Below are 18996 nucleotides of genomic sequence, written 5' to 3'. Positions count from 1 at the left end.
CTGTCCTCATCCCCTCAAACCCCATTTTAATTCATGGGAGGAAAAGATAGCTCCATCCCCCCTCATGGATCACTTCTGTTTAAGCCAAATCTATAAGGTTTTTCTGAAATTTAGAATTATAATTTTTTATAATTATATATATATAATTATATATGTATATATACATATATATAATTTTATAACTATTTAGAAGGCTCCCAATGAACTCATTTTGAGAAGAGAGATTTCCATGTCACTGAAGTAACCCAGAACTGGCTGAGGCCTCGGTCTGTGCTTTGGCTTAAGGAGTGAGCAATGTAGGACCAGCTTTGGGGTACATTGAAGACCTGGGTTTCTGGCTCTGAGTTCTTTGATGTAGGGGCTCTGGCAGGGGTCTGGGGGTTTGGCTGAGGGGAGAAGACATGACTGGAAAGGGCTCCTGGAAGCTTCTGTGGAGCGCTAGAGAGGACATGTTTGGTGTGGTCCATCCCTTGGATGGTAGCCTTTAGGGTTATTGGAGGGAACATGGCTAAGGAAACCCCTGGTCTTTGGAGTTTGAGAAGAGGATATGGGCTGGGGAGGCCTCTTGGATGCTGTCGTGGAGAAGAGGACATTTTGGGGAAGACCCCCGGATGCTGCCTTTGCCCATAGCTGCTTCTTTTGGGGCAGGACTCCAAATGGATGTTGCTGTGGAACAGAGGATGAGAGGACACGTGTGCTGCCTTTACATCTAGAACTATAGACATGCCTAGCAGAGCTCCCTGGATGCCATTCCATACCTCTCCTGGTTCAATTTTAAATGGTTCTCCCCATCCCCAGCTCCTCTGTGCTCTGCCCTTTGCTCAGCACTTTGTCAACAGGAGGCCCAGGTCAGGGGACTAGGATGGCACAAAGCTGGACCTTCCAGTTGGAGCCAACTCAGCACACTGACTCAGATACCCCTGGGGGTGGATATTGCCACCCAGCCTGGAGTGGGGGCTGCCACCCAGTGCTCCTGTGCACTGGCCTCCCTTTGCTGGAGCTTCCTGAGTCTTCCTGGGACTCACTCAATCTAACCTTCGTGACTGGCTAGCTTTGAAAAAGCTATGTTGTTGATTCTTAGCTGGCATCAGTTCTTGGTAAGCCTTAGGTAGGGTTCAAAAGCTTCAGAGGGAAGCTCTTGGAACAGGTGGATGCTGATGCCCTTCAAGACTTCTCTCTCTCTCTTCCCCAGGGTCATTCCAGGATCAAGGTGGGTCCCTCTCTTCTTGCTTCTCCTTCTGAGTGGGCAACTCTACCTGTTGGCATGTGCTACCCTGAGGATCTGTGCCTTCAACATTCAGAACTTTGGGGAGGCTAAGGCCAATCGGCCCAAAGTCATGAGTGTGCTGGTCAAGGTGAGAAATGGTCTTCTCATCATTTCCCTACCCTGTTTCCAAGGATAGAAGGTTCCCAGAAGGAAGCTATACCTAGGCTGAGGCCAAAAGTTCTCTGCCCTAGGGAGCCAGAATTTAAAGTAGGTTAACCAGACTTCAGCCGTACAGAAATAATTGCATGGAACACTTAATAAGCAAAAAGAAGTAGGTAAAACAGGAAACTACCAGATCTTGCCAGAAGGTTCTCATGCCTCAGGTAAGTTCCTCCCCACCCCCCCAGTTTGGACTTGCTGTGTTCCAAGGTCTTAGTCTTCTTCCCCCCACCCTCCAATTGAATTTGTCTTTAAAAGTTGGTCTGAGGGAACCATTTGCAATTGACACAGAAAAAAGTTGTCCTTCTGCCCTGAAGGGCCTCAGTTTCCCCAGGGATGCCCCCAGGGCCTAGTGATTGCTCTTCTTAAAAGTGAAATCTGGGTCCTGAGTCCTTGGCTCCCTGGGTTTCCCAGGCAGTTCAGGGCCCTGGGAAGGGCCTGGTCCTTTTCCTTTCCCAGCTCAGCTGCCCCCATCCCACCGAAGTCCCTCTTTGGAGGTTTCCTCACTGTGAGGACCTTCTGGGTTCCTTACCTTGGAGTCCCTGGACTCATTTAAAAAAAATTGTCAAGTATTTCGGGATAATTGGTTTCCTTTGTAATCCTCCATATTTTATTTTATGCATTTAAAAAGGTTATGGGCAGAGGCCCAAAGGTTTCCTGGAATGGCCCAGAGGCCAATGACCCAGAGGAGACTTGGGAGGGGAATGCCAAGGCTCCCTATGCCCTGGAGTGCCACCTGGCCCAGAGCAAATAGGGATTGGGAAATAGTTAACAAATCAAATGCAAGCCAAGGTGAGCCCATGGCTCTGGGACTCTGTCCTTGTTGCTGGCATATTGATGCCCCTCATGGGCAGGAATGTTCCATCAATAAAAAGACAACAGAATGCTGTCAATTGAGAGCCCACAGGGGCCCTTCTGAGAGCCCTGGAGTCAGGCCTCCCCTCCACCAACACAGGTTCTTTCCCGATGTGACATCTGTCTGGTGCAGGAGGTCCGGGATAGAAAAGGCACAGCTGTGTCACTTCTCCTCCAGGAACTCAACAGGTGCAGGGTTATGGGAGGGTGGAATGAAGACATGGGGCCTGGATTTGAATTCTGCTTCTGGGTGACCATCGTCCTCCACTGTCAAATGACATGGCTGGGCCAGGGGACCTCTGAGGTTCCCACTAAGTCAAACATCCCCTTGTTTCCAAGTGGGCTTGAAGCTCCCAAAGGAGGCTGGGAGGATGGTAGCAGATGGGAAGGGGTTAGGGAGCAGAGCTGGACAACATCCTGGACATCAAACCTGGGGCAGGGGTGGGGGGTGCATGGGCAGTCTTCCCTGAGACCTGGGAACAGAGGGGAGGTCTGGAAGGGATGATATGGGGACTCTGCCCAAGGATGGGGATACTTGGTCAAAACCTTGGTGTCCCAGAACAGAGCTGACCCTGGTCACCACTATGAGGCCTTAAAAAGTCGGCGCCTAGGCCTGGGAAGCTACAAGGAGCAGAATGTCTTTGTCTACAGGTATCAGAGACCTCCCTCTTCCTGGTAGGGTGATGGTGGGGAGGCAACATTGGAGGGGGTCACTCAGCTTGGACTCCCCTCTCCCAAGTTTGATTTCCCTTCAGAGCAGATGTGGTTTCCATCATGGACTCATACCAAATCCCCGAGGCTGAGCCAGGTCAGGCCAAATCCTTCCTTCGAGGACCCTTTGTTGCCCGTTTCTGCTGGCCAAATTCAGGTACTCACCCTTCCTCCCAACTGACCCCCACCCTGACCCACCCCAGTTTCTATTTTCCATTGTCCAGGATTCTGAAAAGGCAGCCTGGCATGGTGGGTGGACAGAGGACTCCACTGGGAGCAGACTCAGGGACCATCCTGAAAAAGAATTCCCAGGAAAATATGGCAGATATTTGGGCAAGTCAGGCAACCTCTCAGTCTCAGTTTCCCCAACTATGAAATAAGGATAACATATGCCTCCCAGAATCCCTGGGAGAATCAGCTGGGGCTATGGAAAGTCTCTAGAGAAATGTGCCACTTGCCAGGTTCATATGCCAAGGTGTGCAGCCATTTCTTTGGGACTTTTGCTTGGTTGAAGGATCCCAGCCTTCCACTCCCTGCCCAAGACAAACAGTCCATCTCGAATGAAGAGGGCGATGCAATCTGCAAAGAGGAAGTCAGGGGAGAAGGTGGGCTAGCACAAGAAAACTCTCCAGGGTTATGACAGAAGGAAGTGCCCAGGCAGAAAGAGCTGAGGTCAAGACTAGTCTCTCCCATGGCCAAGTATCTGTGACCTTGGACAAGTCACCTGACTTCATAGACTTCCAGGGCCTGACAGTTCCCTGTCATTACAGTTCTATTTGGAGTTCAGACAACCTAGGTTCCCATCTTCTGACACTGGGCAAATCATTTCATTCCTTCCTTTCTGGGCCACAGTTTCCTCCTCTGGAAAGGGATGGGGTTGAACTAGGCAGGCTTCTAAGGTCCCTTCTAGTGAGCTATCTCTGGACCAAAAAACTGCCAGGCAGCTGTCAGCCCATTTTGGTGGAGGGCATTGTCATACCAGAAGTACTCCAAGGTCCAGACCAAAAATAAAGACTGCCTAGCTAAGAGGGCTGAATGATGGAGGAGGGTTCTCAAGGGAAAGGGGACTTGGGGAAGGTGGCCTGGAGCACATGGCATCTGCCATGCAGAGATGTGGAAGTAGGTCATTTGAGGCATGGGGGTCAGGCCTACTGGGGTTGGGGAGGGCAGAAGAACAGGGAGTACTTACTGCTTTAACTCCAACTTGGCTGGGATAGAGAGCAAGCCAAACTAAATCACTGCCAGAGGCAGACCCTGGAGGTCTGGGGGTTGGGTGGGGCACGAAAGGATTGTGTCTTCTGTAGTGATGCTCTAACAGAGCAGTGATCTGTAACTGGGTGTAATTGTAATCAGGTGACTGGGAGTAATTGGGTTGTAATTGGAGAGAAGCTTGAAGCAGGAAACCTGAGCAGGAGGCCCTTCCCAGTGAAAAGTTGGGGCTTGATAATTCAGAAAGTGGCTCTGCCAGTGCAGTGCCATGTCCAGGTAGATGCAACCTAGAAGCTGTAGGTGATTCTGGACTAGGGCTTCAGGTCACGGGGGTGGGAGGGAGGGGAGGGGAGAGATTGGAACTGGGTCTAGCTATCTGAGACTCATCTGAGTCAAAAGGACAACTGAAGTCCTGGGAAGAGGAGAGGGAGAAAGGGAGGTGGGGAGAGAACAGGAGGGGGAGAAGCCCCCAGCCAGGTTCAGAAACTAAGGAAGGGGAGACAGGAGACCCCCAGGGACTCCCAAAAGGACTAACCTTGGCAAGAGCACTGTCTGCGGAGTGGTAGGCTAAGTTGAAGGGGAGTAGTCATAGGTAGGGAACTTCAGTCTGCTGACCTTTATTCATTAACCTCCTTCACCTGTACAGAAGATCCTCCGTATGTATGCCCAGGCAGACTCTTCAGGCAAGGAGACCCTCCATGACCTGTTTCAGTGTCTGCGTCTGGACTGGAGGCAGTGGGAGGGCTTTCTTTTTGGTGAAATGGATTGCTTTGGTGGCAGTCTGGTGAAGCCAACAGCCCTTAGAATCATTTATGAAATCCTTCCCAAGGGTTAAGCATTGGGGATATATAGAGATGAAGAGGGAAAAAAACAGTCCCTTCTGCTCTGATGGCAGAGATGAAGCCATATATACTACATAAATAGGAGACAATGAACAGAGGAGTGAAAAAGGATTGGGAAAAGCTTCCTGGAGTAAATGGGCTTTAGGGTGGGAGCTAAAGGAAGCAAAGGATCCCAAGTCCAGTAGTCCGAGGGTTCCAGGCCTAGGGGATGGCCAGAGAGTGTGATGTTTGGGGACCAGCTGGGTGGCAAGTGTCACTGAATCTGAGTATATGGCTTAAGGTATGAGAAGACTGGAGAGGCAGAAGAAGATTGGATGCCAAACAGAGTACCCTGGAGGGGTCAGGGAGCCCCTGGACTCCCAAATGGCAAAGTGACAGGGTGGGACATATATTTTAGCCACTTTAGTGGCTGGATGGAGGATGGCCTAGAGACCAGAGGCAAGCAGACTCAGCAGCGGCTACTGGAAGAGCCCAGGAGGGCTTGCCCCAGGGTGGGGACAGTGTCAGAGGAGAGAAGGGGGTGTGTTGGGAAGAAGTTGAGAGCCAACAGGGTGAAAGAGTAATAAGTCCCTGACTGTGAGGGACTGGCAGCATGGTGGTAATTTCTCCACGAATAGGGAGGATTTGGAGGGAAGCTAATGTGTTCAGTTGTAGACACCTCAAAAAGGCAATTGGAGATGGCAGTTTGGGGCAGGCCTGGTAGGAGTGGCAATCAGCAATTTGGGTCATAAAACCCATGGGAGCTGACCAGATCAGCAAGTAGTGGAGTGAGGAGAGGCCCCAGAATGGAGCCCTGAGGGACACTGATCATGGTTAGAGGGTGTGATCTGAAGGATCACCCAGCAAAGTTGTGGTTGGGGGAGGGAGGAAGACCTAGAGAGAAGAGATCAAGGAGGAAAGAGTGAAGCAGTGTTGAAGGCTGCACTTTGGAGGGCAGTTTCAGTAGAATGATGAAGTCAGAAGCTGGACTCTTAAGGGGTTCAAAGAGAGGAAAGTAGACAGCCTTTTCAAGGCCTTGGAGGGTAGAAGAGATAGAGGAGAATATTTAGCGGGATGGAAGGATCAAGAGAGCTTTTTCAGGATTGGAGAGACTAGACCCATATTTGTAGGCAAGATGGAATGAGGCAGCAAACAAGGGAGAGATAGAAAATAAGGGACAGAGTGGGGATGCCAAAGGGATCAGTCTCTTGAGGAAGTTATGATTTGTGTAGATAGGAGGAGGGTCACACTTCATGATGTGAGATGGGGGGGTAAAGGAGGTGGCAGAAGGCACCCAGTGAATGGCCTCAATTTTTTCTGTACAATATGAGGCAGAGTTCTCAAATGAGAGTTGGGGTGGGGGAAGCAGGAAAACCATGGGAGCTTTGAGAATAGAGCTACGGAGAGGATAAGGGCCTAGGTGAGCTTGGGTAACTTGGGATGGACCTATTGAGAACAGTTGGGGAAATTTCTCCACCTTTTTTCAGTAGCTTGTGTGGAGGAGAAAAGCTGATGAATGATGGGAGTGACCCAAAGTCAAAATTGGAGCTTGACCAGGTGGCATCAGGGATATTGGAGCAGGCCGAAGGACTCACTTCATTTTAGCGAGATATCAGTGAAAATAAAATCTCTCGTTTTCCATCCAAGTTCACCAGATTCCCCCTGAAATCTTTTCCCAGCCTTCTGGGGTCCCGGGTAGAGAAACCCTGAAGAGGCAATATGATCCCAAATCTGGAAAATGCTATAGCTTTGCTTCCCACCTTCTATCTGACTGGGAAGACTTCCTGTAGCTTCCTTACAGGTTACCCAATCAGACTTGGAACAGAAAAAAATCGTGTCAGAGACCAGATTTCTGAGGAGTACAACTGGGGGGCTGGGGAGGTAGGGTAGGTACTTGTCCACTGGGTCACAACAGGCTCTGTTTACACAATTTAAACAGAGGTCAGAGTCCTGGCTAAGTTAGACTCAGGAAGACAAAACTGTTGGGAGAAATTGAAACAATGCAGATGAGTGGAAGAGAGGGGTGGGGAAATCAAGGAAAACTCCCTGGTGTGGTCTAGCTGTCATTTTAGAGAAGAAAGTGAAGCCTGAGGTGGGGGTAAAAAATCACAGATAATAACAGGGACCTAAAGCTGGAGGGCACCTCTCCTCCCTGTCCCCCCACCCCCACCCTCCTCCTTCTTGAAGAAATGGGAGGCAGAAGTGGCAGAGGCAGGTCTCCAAAGCACGAGCTTATATTCTAAATGCAGTGATTTAGGGAGTCTTAAAGTTGATAGGAAGAGCAATGGCAGGTCCAAGCTGGGGGCTGTGAGGGGAAACAGGAAGTGGAGGTGGCAGAGCCCTTGCCTGGCCTGGGGCCTTTAGCAGGAATAGGAGAAGTGGGAAAGTCGATTGAGGAAGATGGACTTCCTGGAAGAGGTAGGCCAGAAGCAGGAAGAGGAGAAGGCTGGTGCTGACTGGGTGCTCTCAGTTGAAGGGGGAACAGGGCAGTACAGAAGGCCCCTCCAACCTTCTGCCCTTTCTCTCAGACATCTGCAATTTGGTGTTAATATCACACCACGCCTGCCCCCGAAATGCCCCCCGAGAGATCGATCAACTCTACAAAGTTGTTCAGGATGTGAAACGGCATTGGAATGTGGAGGTAAATGGCAGGGGGAGGGGGTTCAGGCAGGAGTCTAGGCCCCTGGCTCACCCACTGACAATACACTTTGTGGTTACTTCCAAGCTTACCTGTGTCACATACATACAGACACAAATAAACATGATCCAGGTTCCTCCCACTCCCATTCTGGAGACTGCCTAGTTCTTTTCCTTAGTTAGCCATCATTGGGACTAGCTTCCAGATCAGGAAACTATGGGGGAGAGGTGAAAGAGCCAGGACTCCAGGGTCATCATTCATGCTCCTCCTCACCCCCTCCCCCAGGACATCATGCTGCTCGGGGATCTTAACGCAGGCTGCACATTTATGTCTCCAGTGGCCTGGCTGGACAACCACCTGTGGAGCCACCCAGACTTCCACTGGCTCATTGGGGACCAGACAGACACCACCGTCAGTGCCAGGACACACTGTGCCTATGACAGGTGGGACAGGGGGTCCTGCATCTATTTTTCCAAGTAATCAGAGGTTGTTTTCCTTCACAGCTGCTAACCAGGCCCAAGGGATGGCCCATGGGCCTACAAACCTTTCTTCCCTGGGGCCCCAGGTGTAACACCAAGTATACAGTGTTTCTAGTGCTTCCTGATTCAGGAATGCACTCTCCAGCCACAAGCATGACATGGTTAACCTGGAGAATACTTGTACAGGTTCTTATCTCCTCACACTACTAAGATAGCTCCAATCCAGGGACACTGGCCTCCCAGTTCAAACTCCCTATGTCCATTCTAACCTCCAACCTCCCTGGCTTCCTTGAAGTATCACCTCTACAGAAATCTTGCTCACTGTTATCCAGGGTTCCAACTCTTTAGGACCCCACAGGATTTTCTTCGCAAAAGACATCAATGTGGTTTTCTCTAAGAAAATTGAGGCAAACAGAGCAAAATAACTCTTCCAAGGGACCCCAGTCACTATGTGAAACCAGATTTTAATTTGATCTTCCTGACTGCAGGCACCTAATCTGCCCCAGTGAGAATGTTGACAAGACTACCTTAGGAGGCAGGTAGTCGTCCTTCATTAGCAGTCTCCAAGTAGAGGCAGATGACTTGTCGAGACATCTGCCAAGTCTCCAATTGTGATTCTGACTGCTCTAACCCCTATTTCTTGTTTCTGTGAATATGCCACTAAGAAAAGCTCAAACAAAAAAGGACTAATCAGGCCCAATTCCTTTGACAGATGAGGAAACTGAACATTTGCCTAAAAGGTCAAAGGAGAAATTTTATTTAGAAGCTACTACTCAAAATGGAGCCATCTTTCCACTGGCTTCTAGGAATGGAACTATCACTTGAGTCCTCAGTCTCATCCTACTGGCTCATTTAATTTGATTTTGGCTGTTTGCTGTAGGTAATATTGTCTTATGGTGGTCTAGACTCAGTGGTGGCAAAGTCCTCTAGAAAGTTCTTTACCAGCAGAGTGTGACCCTTGCCCTGACGTGTTGATGGGCTCCCTGGGTTTAACATGGGGATGGAATGTCCCAGCTCTAGGTACATCTTGGGACCACTACTCACTGGCTAACCTCAAGCAAGGCATGGACTTTGTGCTCTCCCCAGCCCAGGAGACTCAAGAATGCACAAATTTGGAGGGTAGCCCAAGATCCTTGCTATCTCACTGGCAGATGGAAAGGGGAAGCAAATAGGAGCCTGTAGACTTGTAGGCACACCTAGGAACTCAGTGTGCCCATTCCTTGATCTTGGCAGGATCATAGTGCATGGCAGGGCTCTACTCCAGGCAGTCATACCTGGATCAGCCCAAACCTTCAACTTCCAGAAGGAACTGGGCATGTCTGAGAAGGAGGTGAGCCCACTTAAAATGGTTGGAGAGATACTTGCCCAAAGGCTCTTAGGGCAGCACTGTCAACAGTCTCACCTGTTTGTCCCTAGGCCCTCCAAATCAGTGATCACTTCCCTGTTGAGGTCTGCCTACGGCCAAGGCCAACTCAAGGACACCAGGAACTTTGAGAGCGGCCCCCCACTTCACTTCTGCTGTGGTGTCCCTGGACCAGATTTGTCTATAATAAAACTAAAGAGCTGAAAAACTTTATACCTGTAACCCAAGTGTTTTTCTTTCAAGTTTCCAGCTTCTGGCTGATTACCTTAAGGATTGGGTTTTCTTGTGGTATGTAATACAGATAGCTGAAGGTCAAATGACTGGCCTCTTATTTAGATTACCTTAGTAGTGTTAGGAGACTGTAGGTTCTCCAACCTCTATCCTGAGATTGAGGTCAGAGCTCTGAATGTTAGGTGGGAAAGAGCCAATCCAATGACAAGGTAACACACAGGCAATACCTAGTTTATTTATGCAGTATTTAGTTTATTTTATGCCTTATAAGGCTGAATTCACAGGCCACTCCATTTACTGGTGGAGTGCCCGCCACTTGTCCAAGGGGCCACGGCTGGGGATATACTTAACCCCACAGCCGTCAGGAATGAGGCGCTTCTGAGCTATCATATCCTCAAACTCATCAGCATTGAACTTGGTGAAACCCCACTTCTTGGAGATGTGAATCTATGAGAGGGTAAAGAAATAAGTCAGTTTTGCCCCAATCCTTCAGGATTTAAGGGACCATTTGTTAGGTGCTTCAGTTCAAGACAATTCAAACCAGAGAGCTTTTCTTTCACCTTGGACATTATCTATCTCTCCCAGCAAATTAAAAGAAAGGCTACCTATAGGACACAGGAAGGGTTACCTTCTGGCGGCCAGGGAACTTGAACTTGGCTCTACGCAAAGCTTCAATCACATGCTCTTTGTTCTGGACCTTGGTTCGAATCGACATGATGACTTGGCCAATGTGAACCCGGGCTACAGTGCCCTGGGGCTTCCCAAAAGCCCCTCGCATGCCAGTCTGGAGCCTAAGAAAGTAGGAAATATAGTTGATTGAAGCTGACCTATCAAAACCTCTTTGGTAGACCTGCTCATCAACCTAAAGTGTTTCCGAGGTCCCTTAGAATACCCTGTATTAAGGACAAGGTACACACACAACCAGGGAAATGCTGTCTGCAACCATTGCACACCAGCCCCACACAGAGAAGTGGGTTGATCGGCTTAATTGGTTGCAGGAGGGCTTCTCTCTCTAAGGATTAGCTTTCCCTCCAGATCATTTGGATGCCTTGGTGAGCAATTCCAAGTCAAGTTAGCATGTGACCTGTTTAGCTCCAAGGTGCGTCATTTCTATAACATAACGTCTGAGGCTAGAAAGCCCAGTCCTCTCTCTGTGCCAGTTAAGTCAAGGGACTGTCTTCATAGTCCCTGGCCTTCCATAGAAAGGACTGGGGGGGGGGGGCGGAAGAGAGCAAGCAGAAAGCTAGCAGAATTCTAAAACAAAAGGCCTGCAGCTCAGGAGCCAATTAGGTGTCTTACCTATCAGCTCCAGCACAGGACAGCATCTTATTGATGCGGATGACATGGAAAGGATGCAGGCGCACACGGATGTGAAAACCATCCTTGCCACAACTCTTCACCATGTATTTGTTGGCACAGATGCGTGCTGCTTCTAAGGCTGAGGAGGAGGGGTGAGACCTTTGAGTCCTCATTCTGAGTAGGACCCCACCCCAGGCCCATGTGCCACTGTTTTTTACCTTCTGAAGACAGCTGTTCATACTCATCTGATACCATGTGGCCACACAATGGGAACTCATCCACTTTTGCTTTCTTCCTACCAAGATCGAAGATTCTTATCTTGGCATCTGGGGAAAGCCAAGTCAATCAGCAGAACTGATGGGGCCTCTGGGGGCCCCAAATGGTACCCCTGTCCCCCTCCCCCCTCGGGGAGGACTCACCAGGAACTCCTCTGCAGAACCGGGACTTGGGGTACGGCTTGTTTTTACAATACCTATAACTGTCGAGAGAGAAAAGGGATCAGGGCTGGGGAAGGCCCGCCCCTCGGTCCCCCCCCATCCCCCCGACTGGCTCCAGAATAACGACCAGGGCAGCGATCTCCGATCGGCTTGGGCCGGCGCATCGGCGCTCCGGCGGGGATGGCTCCAAGGTCTTCCTGCAGAAAGGAGGGTCCCGCTAGGCGGTGGGGGGGGGCCCGGGCGCACGTGGGGCCCCGGCTCGCCGGCCACTTACCAGCGGGCGGGACGGCGGCCCATGGCGCTAGCGCCGATAGGGTCTTGATCTGGAGGGAAATAAGAGAGACAAAGGCGTGTGATCGGATCGGGCCGCGGAGCGGGACCTAGGCCCGGAGGCGGGCCTGAGCGCAGGGCGGAGGCACCAGCGCCAAGAAACGGCGTACTCACCTCGCCGCAGCGAAAGGACCGCCCCCACCGCGGAGGCCGCCTTTTATAAGACGTCCGTCTCCGCCCCTCCTTTACCCCGCCCTGGCGTTCGGATCCCCATGCGCCGACGCTCTAGAGCTTCCGGAAGACTGGAGAAACGCCCCTAGGCCCCCGCGGCGCCGATTCGGGTGCGGCGAATGCGCCACCGGAAGGGAGGGGCGCGCGGCCCCCGCCCCGCCCCCTGACGCAGAGTCAAGGATCGTCTTGAGGCGAGGGGGAGGGGGCTTCCCAGACGGCCTCCCAGCTCTCCGCTCGGCCGAATCAGCGCGCGCCAGCACAGGTGACGTCATCGGCTCGGGAGCGGCCGGGAGGGGTAGGGACGAGTGCGCATGAGCGCGCCGTGCACTCCTCCCCCGCCTCCCGCCGCCTTGGCATTGCGGGGGGGGGGGGGGGGGGGCGGCCTTCCCGCGCTTTCCGAGCTACCTTTGGGTGGCGCATAGTGGGGGCAAATCTGGAAAACAAAGCGGAGGGGGGGGGCCGCGGGGCGTGCCCTGTTGGGGCCTGGGGTCGGGGGCCGCCGCCCCCTTTTCTTTTTACACCGAGGAAAGAATGGCGGCCAACTCCAGTAGCGAGACCCTGGCCCAGTCGCTTCCCTTCCCTTCAGACAGACGTCTCTCTCCCACCGAGTAGGCGTCGAATGACCAAGTACCCCTCCCCTGCCTCCGCCCCATTTGCCACGGTCCACCAGGGCGTCTGGATCTCTCTCTTTGCCGGAGAGCCCCAGCGTTCCTTTACTCTTAGCTAAAGCACGTTTATAGATGAGGAAGTTGAGGGACCAACGCGCGGTCCCACAGAGCCACCAACCTCCCATTGTCTTCACGAAGACACCACCTTTCTGACCTCTCTCCATGGCTTCCGACCCATTCGCTTCCTCCTCTCGATTTCCAGGGAAACAGCCTCTCCTGGTTCCCCTCATCAAACCTGCCTGGTCCTCCTCCGCCTCCATTGCGGGCTGACCCTTGGTGTCTGGCCTCTGGCCTCTGGCCTCTGGCCTCTGACCTCTGACCTCTGACCTCGTTTTCCTACTTTGGATTTTACCACATTTCATTTCGAAAGGGATTTCGCCAATTACATGTAAGGATTATATAGATTTACTTTATTTAGTTTAATTTAAGGAAATGGGGTACGGTAACTTGCCCAAAGTCACAGCTTTTTCTTTCTTTCTTTTTTTTTTTAACGATTCTGAATTTCAGATTTCCTCCCAGCTCCCTTTCGCCTAAGTCGATAAGCGATTTAAATTATACACCTGCAATCACGTAAAACATTTCCACAGGACTCAGCTTGTGAAAGATGAAAAAGAATAAAAGGAAAACTCTGAAAAAAGAAAATGAAAATAGTATGTTTTTATCTCTACGTAACCACCATCAGTTCTTTCTTTCGATGTGGATATGATTTTTCCACACATCTGTAAAAATTATCCTTCATCACTATTTTACCCAGGAGTGAAGTCTATCAGCGTTAATTATCATACAATATTGTTGGTAATATTTACAATGTTCTCCCAGTTCTGCTCATTTCACTCAGCATCAGCTCATGTAACTCTTTCCAGGTTTATTATTTTTTTTCTGAAATCCACCTGCTCATAATTTCCTACAAAACAATAGTATTGCAACATATTCACAGACTACAACATGTTCAGCCATTCCCCAATGAATGGGCATCCCAACAATTTCCAATTCTTTGCCACTATCAAAAGAGCTACTATCAATATTTTGGTACACATGAATCCTTTTCACTTTCGTATACTCTCTTTGGGATACAGATGGGGCAGTGGTATTGCTGCATCAAAGGGTATGCATAGTTTTATCATCCTTTGGATAAATTGCTCTCCAGAATAGTTGGATGGCTTCATAACTCCACTGATGTGCCAGTTTTCCCACTTCCCCCTTCCAACGTTGATCATTTTCCTTTTTTTGTCCTATGGCCCAATTTCATAAGTCTGAAGGGGTACCTCACAGTTTTAATTTGAATCTCTATAATCAACAGTGATTTAGAGCTTTTTAAAATAGGATTACATTTAGCTTTAATTTCTTCATTTGAAAACTGATTACTTATCAATTGCAGAATGACATGTATTCTTAAAAATTTGACTCAGTTCTCCATATACTTTAGAAATGAAGCCTTTATTCAACATACTAGGTGTACGATTTGTTTCCCAGCTGTCTGCTTTCCTTCTAATCTTGGTTACATTAATTTTATTCATGCAAAATCTTTCAAATTTAATGTCATCAACATTTTCCACTTTGCACTTCATAATGTGCTTTGTCTCCTGTTTGTTCATACATTCTTCTCTTCTCCATGGTTCTGACAAGTAAACTACTTGCTGTCTTAAGTTGCTTATGGTATTGCCTTTGATGTCTAACTCCTGTACTCATTTCAACCTTATCTTGTTAGAGGGTGTGGGATGCTGATGTATGCCTAGTTTCTGCCATACTACTTCCAGTTTTTCTAGCAAATTTGTTTTGTTTTTGTTTTTTTAGTAACATAGTAAGTTCTTATCCCAGAACCTGGAGTCTTTGGGTTTATCAAACAGTAGATTACTCTAGACACCTATACCTGTATCTTGGGTACCTAATCTAGTCCACTGAGCCACCACACAATTTCTTAGCAGTACCAAATCATTCTGATGATTTCTTCTTTATAATATACTTTTATATTTGACACAGATAGACCACCTTCCTTTGCATCTTTTTTCATTAATCACCTTGATATTCTTGAACTTTTATTTTTCTAGATGCATTTTGTTCTAATTTTTCTAACTCTATAAAATAATTTGTGGTAGTTTGATTAGTATGTCACAGAATAAGTAAATTAATTTAGAGGAAATTATCATTTCTTTATATTACTTCAGTCTACCCATGAGGAACTGCTATTTTCCCAGTAGTTTAGATGTATTTTCATTTGTGTGAAAAGTGTATTGTAATTATGTTCATATAGATCCTATATTCATCTTGGCAGGTGGACTCCCAAATATTTTTATATTGTCTACAGTTACTTTAAATGCAATTTCTCTTTCTATCTCTTATTGTTGAACTTTGTTGGTAATATATAGAAAAAGCTCATTATCTATGCAGGATTTTATATCCTGCAACTTTGCTTAAGTTCATTGCTTCAAGTACTTTTTTAGTTGGTGTTCTAGTATTCTCTAAACATACCTTCATACTGTCTGCAAACAGTGAAAGTTTGCTTCCTCAATGCCTAATCTAATTCCTTCAATTGCTTTTTGTCTCTATTGAAAAGCTAGTATTTCTAGTACCAAATTTTTACAGATAGTGTTTCTGATAAAGAACTCATTTTAAAAATATACAGAGAACTGGATCATATTTATAACTATACAAGTCATTTCCCTATTGAGAAATGGTCAAAGAAGATAAGCAGGTAGTTTTAAGACAAAGAAATTAAATCTAGTCATATGAAAAAATAAATGCAAATTAAAACAACCCTGAAGTACCACCTCACACCTACCAGAGTAGCCATGGAAGGAAAATGATCAATGTTGGAAGGGATGTGGTAAAACTGGGATGCTAATGCATTGTTGCTGTAGTTGGGAATTCATCCAACTCTTCTGCAGAACAATGTGGAACAAAACCCAAAAGGTTATTAAATTGTGCATACCCTTTGATCCAGCTATAGCACTATCAAGTTTGTATCCTGAAGAGATCATAAATAAGGGGAAAAGACTCACATGCACAAAAATGTTTATTTTTTGTAGTAGCTTGAATTAGGAAATTGAGGGGATGCCCATCAAGTGGGGAATGGCTAAACAAATTGTGATATGTGAATGTGCCAGAACACTATTGTTCTGTAAGAAATGAATAGGTCGACCTCAGAAAAGCCTGGGGTCAGCCAGGTAGCATACTGGATAAAGTACTGGCCTTGGAATCAGGAAGATGGGAATTTGAATCGAACCTCAGACACCTTGGGCAACTCACTTAACCCTGATTGTCTCACATCCAGGGCCATCTCCAGTCCTGATTCCTATCCAGCCACTGAATCATGCTGGCTCTGGAGGAGAAAGTGCAACTGGGGACTTAGTACCAGCCCTCCTCCCCTCACTCAAAGCTCCTTCATGTGCTTCTCATGGCATCACTTCCCTGATGTGAGCATCATTATCATCAGACCTTGGGCAAGTCACTTAACCCCATTGCCTTCTGGAAAGCCTTGCGTGAATACTGATGAGTGAAGTGAGCAGAAAAGAATTTTGGATGCATTAACGGTAATGCTGTGTGATGATCAACTCTGATGGACTCAACTCTTCTCAGCAATACAATGATCAAAGAATTCTTAAGGACTTGTGAGGGAAAAGACTGTAGAGGGCCAGCCCCTGGGAGTGATATTCACATATCCTTGGTGACTTTTTCCATCAAAGATATGTATGTATTTTTGCTCATTGTATGGATCCATTGGTTCACCAGTGAACCCTGACCTGGGAAAATCTGTGGCTCCCAGGAGGTTGTAAAAGATTTCTCTGATAGAGAAGTATGCAGATTTCTAAGAAAAATATTGTAAATTTACCTAGGAAATGGTGAAACTGGGTCTCCTTTAACCTGTCATTCTTGAGATAAGATTTTGCTATTAAAAAGTCTGAGTTTGCAAAAATAAAGTTGGTTGATTCTCACTTCCCAACCTTGCATGTTTCGGTGTGTCTACCCGACCTGACTCTCCAAAGTTCATGTCCAGACCCACACCAGAGCTATGGCAATAAAGTGGTATCCACATCCAGAGAAGGAACTAGAGAGTCTGATTATAGAGACTGGATGCAGTCCAAAGCAGACTCTTTTCAAGTTTTAACATTTGTTTTGTGCTTTATGTTTTGTTTCCCTCTCATGAGTTTCTTTTCCTTTTGCTATAATTCTTCTTTCACATGACTAATTGGGAAATATGTTGAACATAGTTATACATGTATGACCTATAGCAGATTATTCACTGCCAAGGGGAGGGGGGAGGGGAGAGAGGGAGAAAAATATGGAACTCAAAATCTTCCCCAAAAAGGAATGTTGATAATTATCTTTGCAGGTAGTTGAGAAATTTAAATTTATTAGAATTAAAAAAACCCAATTCTAGTACAATATTGAAAAATAGTTGTGATAATAGGCATCCTTATTCCACCCAGGATATTATTGTCAATGTTTTTAGCATTCCAGATAATGCTTGCTGACGGTTTTAGATAAATCCTGCTTATCATTTTAAGGATATTCTATTTCTCTGCTTTGTCATGTTTTTAATAGGAATGGATACTGTTTTCTGTATGCTTTGAAATAATTCCATGATTCCTGTTGGTTTTGTCATGGATATGGTCGATCATGCTGATAGTTTTGCTAACTGAACCAGCTCTGCATTCCTGCTGTGAATCTCATCTGGTCATAGTGTGTTGTGATCATTTGTTGTAATCTCTTTGGTAATATTTTATTTAAACTTTTTGCATCTATATTCATGAGGGAAATATAATTCTTTCCCTCTGTTTTGGCTCTTTCTAGTTTAGGTACCAGCACCATATTTGTGTAGTAAAAGGAATTTGGAAGGACTCTTTCTTTGCCTTTTTTCACTAAGAGTTTAAATGGTATTGGAATGAATTGTTCTTTAAATATTTGATAGACAATGTATAGCATGGAAACAAGGTAAAGATTATCATCTCCCTTCTGTGGGGGGATGGGGAGGGTGGAGGAAAAATTGTACAATTCAAAACCTTACAGAAAATGATAGGTAGAAGCTACTATTGTATATAATTGGAAAACAAATAAAATATTAAAAAATATTTGGTAGAACTTGGGAATCTTTCTGGCCCTGGGGGCTTTTTCTGAGGGAGTTCATTGATGGCCTGTTTAATTTCTTTTTCTAAAATGGGGTTATTTAAATATTCTATTTCCCCTTCTGTTAGTCTGGGCAACTTAATATTTTTCTAAATATTCATCTATTTCACTTATATTGTCAGATTAATGGTATACAGTTGGGCAAAATAACTTCAAATTTTTGCCTTAATTTCCTCTTCATTGGTGGTGAGTTCACTCTTTACCTTTTTGTATCTGGTCTTTGGTTTCCTTCTTTCTTTTTTTTTTAAAAAAAATCAAATTTGCCAAAGGAGTATCTATTTTATTTTTTAAAAATAAAACCCACTCTAAGCCTTATTTATTGCTTCAATAGTTTTCTTACTTTCAATGTTACTAATCTCTTCTTTGATTTTCAGAATTTCTAATTTGGTATTTAAAATTTGTTCTTTTTCTAGCTTTTTTAGTTACTTGCTTAATTCATCGATCTCTTCTTTCTCTATTTTATGTGTGTATTTAGAGATATAACATTTCCCCTAAGAATTGCTTTTCTTGTATCCCATAAGTTTTGATGCATTGTCTCATTATTGTTGTTCTCTTGGATGAAATCATTGATTGCACGATTAGTTGTTTGAACTACATATTCTTTTTTTTATTTTCATCATTTCTTTATTTTTTTTTCCAACTACATGTAACGGTAGTTTTCAAAAATTATTTTTTTTTACTTTGTTCTCTCTCCCTCCCCCTTCCCCTTGACAGAAATCAATATCATTATAGGCTCTATATTTATAACCATGCTAAACATAGATTCATATATTAATCATGTTGTGAAAGAAGAATCCCATCCAAATGGAAGAAAAAAATTAGAGCGGAAAAAACGGACATAATTCATAAGAGCTTTTTTTTTTAATTGAAGATAGTAAACTTTGAACCTCATTTAAATTCCACAGTTCCTCCCCTGCATATAGGTCATATTCTCCATCACAAGTTTTTTAGTATTGTCTTTGATTATTGCACTGCAGAAATGATCAAGTCCATCTTAGTTGATTATCACCCCATGTTGCTGTGAGTGTGTATAATCTTCTTTTGGTTCTTCTCACTTCACTCAGCATCATAAACTATACATTTTTTTAGAATTAGATTAGTTCCCAATTAGTTTTTAGTCATGGCCCTTTCTTAAATGGCCATCATGATCTGAAAAGGTTTCATTTAATATTTCTGCCTTTCTACATTTGATTGTGAGGGTTTTATGCTGTAATACATGGCCAATTTTTGTGTG

The 18996-nt window shown here is 46.1% G+C and overlaps 2 protein-coding genes, 1 long non-coding RNA gene and 1 other non-coding gene across 8 annotated transcripts; 2 read left to right on the top strand and 2 right to left on the bottom strand.

Moving 5' to 3' along the window:
* Window positions 1-878: 878 nt before the first annotated feature.
* On the top strand, window positions 879-9715 carry LOC141497837 (deoxyribonuclease-1-like). Of its 4 annotated transcripts, none has more exons than XR_012471458.1 (9): window positions 879-1097; window positions 1170-1355; window positions 2382-2470; window positions 2846-2932; window positions 3037-3149; window positions 7551-7663; window positions 7998-8103; window positions 8852-9019; window positions 9373-9458. XR_012471458.1 is itself a non-coding variant. In XM_074200671.1 (9 exons), the coding sequence occupies exons 1-9, from the start codon at window positions 1065-1067 to the stop codon at window positions 9631-9633; spliced, it is 954 nt and encodes a 317-aa protein (XP_074056772.1). In that variant the 5' UTR covers window positions 879-1064; the 3' UTR covers window positions 9634-9715. The 4 variants fall into 4 exon arrangements, 3 of the variants coding, with proteins under 3 accessions (XP_074056772.1, XP_074056774.1, XP_074056775.1); XM_074200671.1 differs by lacking the exon at window positions 8852-9019 and adding an exon at window positions 9556-9715 and having other exon boundaries at window positions 7946-8103; window positions 9373-9469; XM_074200673.1 differs by lacking the exons at window positions 8852-9019; window positions 9373-9458 and adding an exon at window positions 9556-9715 and having other exon boundaries at window positions 7946-8103.
* A 249-nt stretch (window positions 9716-9964) lies between these two features.
* RPL10 (ribosomal protein L10) lies at window positions 9965-11852 on the bottom strand. Its single transcript, XM_074200675.1, has 6 exons — window positions 11744-11852; window positions 11452-11510; window positions 11251-11358; window positions 11033-11171; window positions 10362-10524; window positions 9965-10180 (listed from the first exon to the last, which is right to left on the bottom strand). The coding sequence occupies exons 1-6, from the start codon at window positions 11764-11766 to the stop codon at window positions 10028-10030; spliced, it is 645 nt and encodes a 214-aa protein (XP_074056776.1). The 5' UTR covers window positions 11767-11852; the 3' UTR covers window positions 9965-10027.
* Window positions 10599-10731, bottom strand: LOC141503806 (small nucleolar RNA SNORA70). The gene has a single exon (XR_012473111.1). It is a non-coding gene; the product is annotated as a small nucleolar RNA SNORA70 (small nucleolar RNA).
* Window positions 11853-12464: 612 nt separating the features above from the next.
* On the top strand, window positions 12465-16597 carry LOC141498052 (uncharacterized). 2 transcript variants are annotated; one of them, XR_012471527.1, is made up of 3 exons: window positions 12465-13026; window positions 13146-13288; window positions 15910-16597. It is a non-coding gene; the product is annotated as an uncharacterized LOC141498052 (long non-coding RNA). The 2 variants fall into 2 exon arrangements; XR_012471528.1 differs by lacking the exon at window positions 15910-16597 and having other exon boundaries at window positions 12465-12578; window positions 12841-13026; window positions 13146-14760.
* Window positions 16598-18996: the final 2399 nt, after the last annotated feature.

Source organism: Macrotis lagotis, chromosome X (genome assembly GCF_037893015.1).
Source record: "Macrotis lagotis isolate mMagLag1 chromosome X, bilby.v1.9.chrom.fasta, whole genome shotgun sequence".
NCBI lineage: Eukaryota > Metazoa > Chordata > Mammalia > Peramelemorphia > Peramelidae > Macrotis > Macrotis lagotis.
Note: the sequence above shows the minus strand (reverse complement) of the source record. Positions and strands in the feature narration are given on the sequence as shown.

What these genes read in the sequence shown, in the direction of transcription:
- LOC141497837 (XM_074200671.1), top strand. Translation starts at nt 1,065, where the DNA reads ATGTTGTTGATTCTTAGCTGGCATCAGTTCTTG. An exon ending in CTCCTCCAGGAACTCAACAG is followed by an intron (nt 2,471 to 2,845) that starts GTGCAGGGTTAT and finishes GTCCCAGAACAG; the next exon opens with AGCTGACCCTGGTCACCACT. An exon ending in CAGAATGTCTTTGTCTACAG is followed by an intron (nt 2,933 to 3,036) that starts GTATCAGAGACC and finishes ATTTCCCTTCAG; the next exon opens with AGCAGATGTGGTTTCCATCA.
- RPL10 (XM_074200675.1), bottom strand. Translation starts at nt 11,766, where the DNA reads ATGGGCCGCCGTCCCGCCCGCTG. An exon ending in GTTCTGCAGAGGAGTTCCTG is followed by an intron (nt 11,359 to 11,451) that starts GTGAGTCCTCCC and finishes GGCTTTCCCCAG; the next exon opens with ATGCCAAGATAAGAATCTTC. An exon ending in TCCTGTGCTGGAGCTGATAG is followed by an intron (nt 10,525 to 11,032) that starts GTAAGACACCTA and finishes CTACTTTCTTAG; the next exon opens with GCTCCAGACTGGCATGCGAG.